The following is a 9,679-nucleotide window of genomic DNA, read 5'->3' as shown; positions in this document are numbered from 1 at the left end:
ATCTGGTTTTATGAAGAGATATCACAGAAAAATTAATTTAAAATTCATTATTTAATCTAAATATTTATATTTAAAACATATAATTAAAAATATATATGAAATAAGAAGATGAATGATTTCAATAAAGAATGCAATAGTATTAAAATTCTTAGATATAAAACTATGAATTTTGAAAAGAATCTGCTTAAAATTAATACTAATATACAAGTAATTAGTGTTTCAGTTATATAATAATATTAAAATTGATACTTATCTATAGAATTAACAAAATTAATCTAGGTAATTTATAAACAATTTGTATCTATTACCATTGCCAAAATTTTCAAATTAATTAACACATATACTGATTATTTATATTTGATAAATTATCAATAAATGATTGTAAAATTAAATTTTTTAGTCTAATATCTTTTATTAAAATGAATTAATCTACTCAAGCTGATTAAATAAAAAAACTTTGAACTTTTGTTAAAAATTAATATAAAAATGTTTAATTTAAAAATAGTTTTTTTATATTAATGAAAAGTAAATTAAATTCTAAAAAAACTAGTCAGTTAGTAAACTTACTTAATTAGCATTTCTTCAAATTTAAAAATTATTATTATTAAATTCTAAAAAAATTAAATTTATTTTTTGTAATTATTTTGGTTACTTAAAAAGTAATTTAAATAAATTAATACCAATAAAGTGTTTGACCACATATTTGATATGTTACATTATTTGATTTAATTTAAAAAAATAAAATAAAATATTCTATGTAACTTGAGGATTCAATGTAAAACTCGATTTAATGAATAAGTTACATAAATAGAAAATTAAGTGTAATAAATACTTCATAAAAAAATAAATAATTGAGAATATATAATCAAAGTGTTATAGTTTTTCTGTGATTGATTTAAATAGTGTAATATAAAAAACTAGTTTTTTGTTTAATTTACCAAACAAGCTATTACAAAAAATATATATACCTATCTATAAATTCATCTATTAATATATGAATATATAAAAGTTACTTTAAAAATATGTAATCTTTAATAATTAGTAATATTTAAAAAATTAATTATAAAAATATAAATTATTATATTTTAATTTAAGTATTTTAAAAAATCAATTTAGACTAAATAAAGATAAAATTGAACCAGCTAATTAATTTAAAATATTAGAGTTTTGTAACAAAATATATATCCTATTTATTTATTATATTAGTATTATTACAAATTGTGTTAAATTTAAATTACGGAAATAATATTTATTTTTCTGGTATATTAAAAAGCTTAGTTTTAGAACTACAAAAACTTCACAAATTAGCCATTTATTTATTTTCTTTTGAACAAAACAAAACTTTTATAATAAATTCAATTTAAAATTTTTTAAAAAAACAGATGTAAATTTTAACTAATTTATTCAGTTAAAACGATAAATAAATCAAATACTAAAATTAGGTACTATTTTAAGCTTTTAAATCAAAAATCAATTAACTGAAATAATATATAATTGAACATATTTTGTGCATAGATAAAAAGAATATGCTTCATATTGATTATAAAATCTATAAAATTAAATTATGTAATTAATTTTGAAATTATTATTCAATCAAATATTCGGAATGAATAGAACCTTCTCAGTTGGTAATATAACTAGAATAGAACATAAATATAAAGTCAGAAAATGATCTGTTTGGCTGATCAGATTGTTAATAATAACATACTTGAACTTGATTATAAATTAAGTCTAATAAAAATTAATCAAATCTGGTTTTAAATTGTTCCTATACTAGTTGATATCTAAATGTTAAATTTTAACTTCATTCTAAAACAGGTATAAAGTTAAAAAAATCTTTGTACTGAAGTTTATTAAAATTGAAGAAGAATGAAAAATAAATTGAATAATTTAAGGTGGTTGGTGCAAGAAAGTGTATTTTCGATTTTGTAGAATAAAATTTTATTCAATAAAAATGTAATTAATAATTATTATTTTATTTAGATAAAAAACAATATTAATTAATAGATTGATTGATGGATAGATATACCCTATTTTTAGTTTTTATAAAAGGATAGAAAATGAATATTTTATTCCTTATCAGATTATAAAAATTTTAAAAAATAAATGGTAAAAATGAATATTTATTATGCTTTATTTAAAAAAATAGGTATCTATTAAATCGATTTGAAGTTTTTAATCATAAATTCATAAACTTTAGTGCATAATCATTTTAATAATAATAGTAATAATCATCATCGTAATTGTGATTATAAATTGTTTCTTTCTTCAATATAATTCAATTTTAAGAAAAAATATATAATTATTTGTTTAATCTTTTGTACATACTGACTCTTTTAAAAAACCAAAATATTTACCAATACTTTTTAAAAATTATTTCAGCATTTGTTTTTTTTTAATAGAGTTCATACAAATTTTGATAATAATCAAGTTAAAATAAATTAGAATATACAAAAAACTATAGTTTCAATAATAAAATAATATGAAAACTAATACTTATCTAATGAATCAAAAGAATTAAATTTTTATATATTTTCTTTCATATTCTTAACTTAAATAAAAAATGAGATAAATTAAATAGAAAAATATAACCACATATTTGATGTTTTACATTTTGTATAAAATTATTTAATTAAATATTTTTCAAAGAGCATAATATATTAAAATTTTCTTGAAGAGTAAGTAAGTGTATAACTTTTATTAGATAGTACCAAATATCGATAGATAAAAGATAATTGTGTTTAAAGTTTCATATTAAAAGAAGAATTTAGAATAAATTAAGAAAAAATTAATATCATTCAATTATTAATCCGTTAAGTGCTACATAACAAACTAGTTTTATTTTAATATATAATTCAATAAATAATTAGATCTATCTATATATCATTTGATCCTTCCATATATTGATTAATAAAAATGTCAAAGCTAATCTTTAAATCATTCATAATGTTTTTTTTAAAAATTAATATTAATAAATTTCTTTGAAAATATTTTTAAATATCAATTACTTACATTAAGTAGAGATAAATTTTGAACTAGTTAATTTAAAATTTTGGGGGGTTTACAAAAAGAAATTTTTATTTATTAGTACAATAAGTTGTTCTAAATTTTAATTACTGAATTAATATTTATACTTTGTGGTATTTTATGGAGTTTACTTTTAGTGCAAAAACAACTCTAAAATGTATGTATGTCATTGAATATTTTTTTTTCAGAGAAATAAAAACTTTTTTAATAAAATAGATTTTAAATTTTTTAAAATATAAAGTGTAAATCTTAAATAAATTTATTCAGTTATAATGGTACATAATTTATGATACTAAAATTAGATTCTATTTTTAAGCTTTTAACAAAAATTAAATTACTGAAATAATAAAAAACTGAACTTGTTTTATTTGGAAGTAAAATAAATATGTTTTTATTGCTTATAAAAACCATAAAATGAAGATATGTAATTAGCTATTATTCTATCAAATATTTAGACTAGAACCATTTTAGATGGTAATATAAAAAAATAAAACATAAATAAAAAATCAGAAAAGGATCTGCTTTGTTCATCAAATTGTGATTTAGACTTTTTAATAAATAATGATTAGTAATAACATACATGAATTTGATTTTAAATCAAATCATATCAAGATTGATCAAATATGGTTTTAAACTCCAATCCTATTCTAGCTGAAATCAAATGGTTAAATTTTAAAACTAGATAAAAAGTTATAGAAAATCTCTATGTTAAAGTAAGTTAATTAAAATTTAATAAGAATGATCAATAAATTGAAAATTTTTCGTAGCGACCCAGACTATAGTGTAATATAGATTTAGTAGAATGAAGTTTTATGTTAAATATAGAGTAACATAGTGAATTAATTAATATATATAATAAATAAATTACTAGATTGATAGACAGATATGCAGAAAGATAGATTATTAATAGATAGACTCTATTTTTAGTTTTTATAAAAGGAAAGATAGAATATGAAGTCTATTTATTTATATTACTAATAAAATTCATTTTTGAATAACCAAAAAGAATGTTAGAAAATAAATTAAATATTTAATACAATTTATATAGCTAATTAACTAAAATAGATAGATCGAAAGATAGTTATCTATATAGATAAATTTTAAAATTTTTAGTGCAAATTTTCTAAATAAATTTGGATTTCAAATATTTGATTTATTCTTCAATAAAGCATCTACGCAAGATTTTAATTCACTAAATTTATTTTGAATATCTTAAGTGAATCTGTATTTAGATTCTAATCAAAGTCGTCAATTTTCTACTTAAATTTTAAAATGCCTAGCTATGATTTTATTTAAAAATATATTTAATTAAATTCATTGATTTCTTGATTGCGCTAGACAGGAAGCCGTCTTAATTATTTGATACTTGTGTAATATTAAATTATAAACATAAAACTTTTAGAAAATTGAAATCAGAGAAATAGTTTCCAATATTATAAAATAAATTTACAGTTATAGTTTTAAAGCTATTATATTCTCTATAGAAATAGAGGGATTTACATTCATTTGCAATAGCCACATAATGCATCAAATAGAAATCTTTAAATATATTAATTATGCACCTTTGTTACGGGTGGGTAAAATGCAGATAAAAATTAATTAGTTAGTTAGTTAATTTAATTCTTAGAAATAAATAATTTACATTGAGCACTACTAGCCGCTTTTTCAAAAGCAAATAAAAAACTCAAAAAAATAGCCTTTAATTGTGAATGCATTTAAATTAATTTTTGTAATAGCTTACTAAATAAAGTTCTATTAATCAAATGAAACCATCCTCCTTACATTACGCCAAAGTAAATCATCATGGTAAGCATTTCAAACCCATTTTTACTTAAAATAGTTACTAAATTGTAAAAAACGATTTTTAAACAGTCAAATTAAAATATTTTAAATTACAGCTATTTTGTATTAATTTTTATATACAGAGCCAATATTAAAATGGGAAGTCGTTCTTCTAATTAACATTCTCTTTACTTTTGAATTCATATGAAAGAAAAACAGAAAAAAATGCATGAAAGGATCAAACGACCAAGCAAGCAAGCAAACAAACAAAATATTAATATATTTAAATAAAATATCCGCGCAAAGGAAACATATGAAACAAATATACGAACAAACCCATTGATTAATTAGGAAAATTTAATAAACTTATTAACTTTTTTGAATGAAAGCTTTTTAATTTGTTTGTGTTTTTTATTAAATTTTATTTGTTGGTTAGTTAATAGGTCATTCATTCATTTGAATTTTTAAAAATAAATTCTCAAGTTGTTTGCTATAGAGTATTAGCTTATTCCATTTTTTATTAATTTAGCAAAAAGAAAAATGAAACTTACTTAAGTAATTAATTTAAAAAATGGTAGCTATTATAGATATCTTAAGTGTAATTAATTTATTCAAAATATCTGAAAAATCTATATTATTGAATTGGATTAATCGGTATATAAAAGAGATTAATTATATCCTTCAAATCTAATTAATTATTATCTATTCCTCTTTACTTATTATAAATTTCTGTTATAAACATCAACATATCCTCAATTCATAAAATTCTACTTAATATATAGATAGAAGTAGAATTAAAAATTGGTTATTTTTTATTTGGAAAAACTTCTAATTCGGATCGATGTTAGTTTTCTATTTTATACTTGTTTCTAATTACATGCAAAGAAAAAAGTATTGCTGCAAAATAGATGATGTAAAAATTAAATAGCTTAAATGGCGTAGATAAATGAGATATAGCATTCCTAAAAACTATAAAATTAGCTTCAACTAACAAGAAAGATTTTGTTTGGATTATGAATTTAAATGTTAAATAAACGAATTTAATTTTTTGTTACATTTACATAAATACTCATGAGCGACCTAGTATGTTATTAATTGAGCAGTGCGTTCTTTCAAACAAGCAATTTTTAAAATGACTAAATTTACTTTTCCCCCTTATACGTTGTAGTTAATAACTAAGATTTTTTCAGAATTAAAAAAAAATATTAATAATACGTAACAAAAAAATTTTTATAATGTAATTTTGGATATAAAATGATGCAGGTATTCTGGCTTCAATTAATTAATAATTTGAAAAGAGATTCATTCATAAAATGGAAAAATGTCTTTTGGGCTTTTGACAGGCAATAATCTATCAAAAAATTATATCGCATTTTTAAAAAGTAATTTTTTTTAGACATTTAGCAGTGCTATCATCTCTTTTGAATATAATTTAGTGTGTTTTTGCAACAAATAAATTGAAAAGGAATGAGTAAGCTTTATGAAATTTAAATGTACATAAAAAATACAAATTAATCAGATTTCAAGCATTCAAAATAGTAAAGCAATGAATTTTCATAAGTCTTTTTCTATATTTAATAAAAATGTATGGTGTCCGCACAGCCTTTTTTTATTTGAATGACAATTATTTTAAAATATTTTTAAAATTTTATATTGCAATTAGCAAATACTTCAATAATATTTTAGTTTTGCGTGCTGCAAATATAATAAATAAATTTGTTACGATCATTTTTTATTAAATGGGGGTAGGAATCATAGATAGGCTGGTTACTTATTGAATATCATCTATTTTATTTTCTTAAAATTATTACAAAAAATTATAAAAAGAAGAAATATACATTCAATATATTTGTAATTCATAAGATTCAATTAATTTTACTATCTCTAAAAAAAAAAAAGATTTGCTTAAAAGCAACAATCAAAATAGTTAAGATTTATATCATACAAATAAACAAACAAACAAACAAACAAACAAACAAAGAATTAACTAAAGCATCATATTTAATACCCGAAATGTCAAGTATTTTGAAATCATCTCCAGTAGCTAGACCTTCATTAAGCTACTAAGAAGTTATTGAAATTATTAGAAATAATATCTAATGGCTTAAAGAATATAATAGCAATTAAACTAAGAGTAGGAGGAATCTCCTTAATAAATGGTTTCTTGATTCAATTAAAAACTACTTTATGGAGTAACACGCAGCTCCTTTATTGATTCCTGTCTTAAAATTTAACACTACTTAATAAGTTAAAGAATAAATACATTCTAATATCGATGAAAGTATTCCTAAATACATGAGCATCCTCAAAAACTACTTTGATCTTCTTCTTTCTTATGGAAAAGTAAACTAATTCAAGCAAAATCTCATAGATATGCTTTCTATCAATTTAGAAGACTTTTCATGCACAACCGACTAAACAAATTATATTGTCTAAAAGACCATTAGAAAACAGTTCGTTGGTCTTTTGGTTTTAACTTATTGTGATATTCCAAACAAATTTGAAATAAACTCTTTTTATGACTTGTGGAACATTATTTTCCCTAACGACAAATAAACCAAAATGAGACTCTCTAAATATGACATGCTTAAGGAAAATGAAAAGGGCGCAAAGAATAAAAATAGCAGCTCCAAAAAAATGTCAAAGCAAAAGAGGTGCGAAGCTCAATAATTGGATTAGGATAACTTCCCTTTTCAATAGCAATAACTATTTACTTTAAATAGCAATATCTACACTTCACCTGTATCTACTTTTACTTCTACTACTAACCTTTACCCAACTAATAACAATAGCAGCAATAACAACAATAACAGCGTCAATGGTTTGGGATACTCAGTTGCTGTAGCCGATGAAGAAGAAGAAGAATAACATAGTTTGAATTCTTACTCTGAAGAAATTTTTGAAAAAAATTATGAAAGTGCTCATTTAAATACTAATTTAATTTAGATTCCCTAAAATAATATTTCTTTAATAAGCAGCAACTTCTAATCTTAGAATACAGCCAGTGTTTTATCCTTTCCTTAATCTTCGATTGGTAATTAATAATCAGCCTTCTAGCTTAATAACTTTAATAACTAAAATCATCTGGGATAATAATAACAATAATAATAAATCATCTTAAACAAACATTAAATTAAGTAAATTAACTATTAATAAATAAACTCTTAAAATTGTAATTCTAGCTAGTAATTACAGCAACTTGGGCCTTCTTATAATGCTTAGTAACAAAGTATTTCAAATTCAAATCTTTTATCAAATTAATAGCAATAATCGACTAGTTACCAAGAAAGCTAATCTCAAGTTACAGCTCAAAACTTAAAATCACTTGAATATCTCTATTCAATATAGCAAAATGAGCAATATCCCAAAGAATCAAATCAAAATATTTATGTCAATGACAATCACAGCAGCGTGAGCGTAAATTTGAATTCTGAACCTGAATTCTTTACTTCTTCAAGTAGACTAGAAGAAGACTTTGAATAGAATGAGTACATCGTCAATCACGCACAAGAACAATACTAAAACTATCAATAGCAAGGCTTTGATTCTTTAGAGCATCAAAAATACCAAATCAACTTCAACAAAAAAGAAGAAGCTTACATAATTCCTGTACCAGCTCCAGTTGCAGAAGTACAATAATACTAAGAATACCCCTAATATATGAATTATCAATACTAATACTATCCCTCCGAATAGATAGATAGCTATAATCTTTTCAACGAACACAATCAAATAATTAACTACGCTGAAGACAAAGAAGAATTAGTTGATTCCTTCTTTAATCGTCAAATATTATGACTATCTTTGTTTTTCCTCTCCTCGTAAGGTAAAAATAGCAGCTCTCGTTAGGTAAAAAAGCTGGAAACTACCAATTTTTTGTTGCAATAACTTAAAGCTTTTTGAGAATTCAATCAAAATGAATTACTCACTCTGATGATAAGATGAAAACAAAAAAATTGGTACAGCTAACAACTTCAAACTCTATCTGAACTTTCTTAATCGCAGTTTCTCACTCCTCAAGTGAAACTTATTCTCCATCTTTCTTACTTAAACTAAATCTAATAACTTATACCCCTCTGATCTATCTTTTAGCTTCATCTTATAATTATCTTTACTCTACCTTCTAAATTTATCTTACCTATAACAACTAACTACTTATTTATAACAAAACTAATAATTAAATAAGTCTATTATATGAATTTTTGTATTTAAATAAATAAATAATTTATATTTATATTTTGCTACTAACATATTAACAAATAAATTAACTTAAAATCAACAATTACATAAATTCTTTTCATATAAATTATTTCTATTCATATTAATCCATCTATTTATTCACTAATTTAATTACTTTAGTTCTGATGAATTAATTAGAGCCAATTAAGGAATTAAAAACATCTCAAACAAAATTAATAAGTATATTTTTATTTATTTTGTTTCAGATACAATTTATTTATTTCTGTAAAAGAATTATATCAAATTAATTTACTTCAATCAAATAATATTTGGAATAAATGAATTTATTTGCCAAAAATTTTTCTTTTAATAAAAGAAAAGAGATTGCTTTATTTTTATTTTATTTCTTTGGAAATACTAACAAAATCTTGATATTAAATAAGAATATTAATTAAATTGTCAAATATTCTTAAATTAAATGAAAAAAAACTAACTTTTTTAACTAACCAAAATATCAAAAACAATTTATTAAAATATCAGATAAAAAGTTTAAAAAACTAAATAAAAGAGAAATAAATTCAATTTATTTATGCATTTATATTTAATAAGTTGACTTAACTTGACAAAATTGATTAAGTAAAATACAAATTTTATAAGATTTAAATGAATAAAAAAGATAAATATTTTTAAA

General features: G+C 20.9%; 2 protein-coding genes across 2 annotated transcripts; both read left to right on the top strand. All coding sequences in view use genetic code 6, as the record gives it.

The window, feature by feature from the left end:
* Window positions 1–4,736: 4,736 nt before the first annotated feature.
* TTHERM_001021932 (hypothetical protein) lies at window positions 4,737–5,017 on the top strand (the record flags this gene model as incomplete). The annotated part of the gene is made up of 2 exons (XM_012795978.1): window positions 4,737–4,833; window positions 4,953–5,017. 2 exons carry the CDS (start codon window positions 4,737–4,739, stop codon window positions 5,015–5,017), a joined length of 162 nt encoding a protein of 53 aa, XP_012651432.1.
* Window positions 5,018–6,756: 1,739 nt separating this feature from the next.
* On the top strand, window positions 6,757–8,607 carry TTHERM_01021930 (hypothetical protein; the record flags this gene model as incomplete). The annotated part of the gene is made up of 1 exon (XM_001009471.2): window positions 6,757–8,607. Exon 1 carries the CDS (start codon window positions 6,823–6,825, stop codon window positions 8,605–8,607), a length of 1,785 nt encoding a protein of 594 aa, XP_001009471.1. The 5' UTR covers window positions 6,757–6,822.
* Window positions 8,608–9,679: the final 1,072 nt, after the last annotated feature.

The sequence above is a fragment of the Tetrahymena thermophila genome, assembly GCF_000189635.1.
Source record: "Tetrahymena thermophila SB210 genomic scaffold scf_8254778, whole genome shotgun sequence".
Classification (NCBI taxonomy): Eukaryota; Ciliophora; class Oligohymenophorea; order Hymenostomatida; family Tetrahymenidae; genus Tetrahymena; species Tetrahymena thermophila.
The sequence above is the reverse complement of the archived record's forward strand: the minus strand, read 5'-3'. Positions and strand labels throughout refer to the sequence as shown.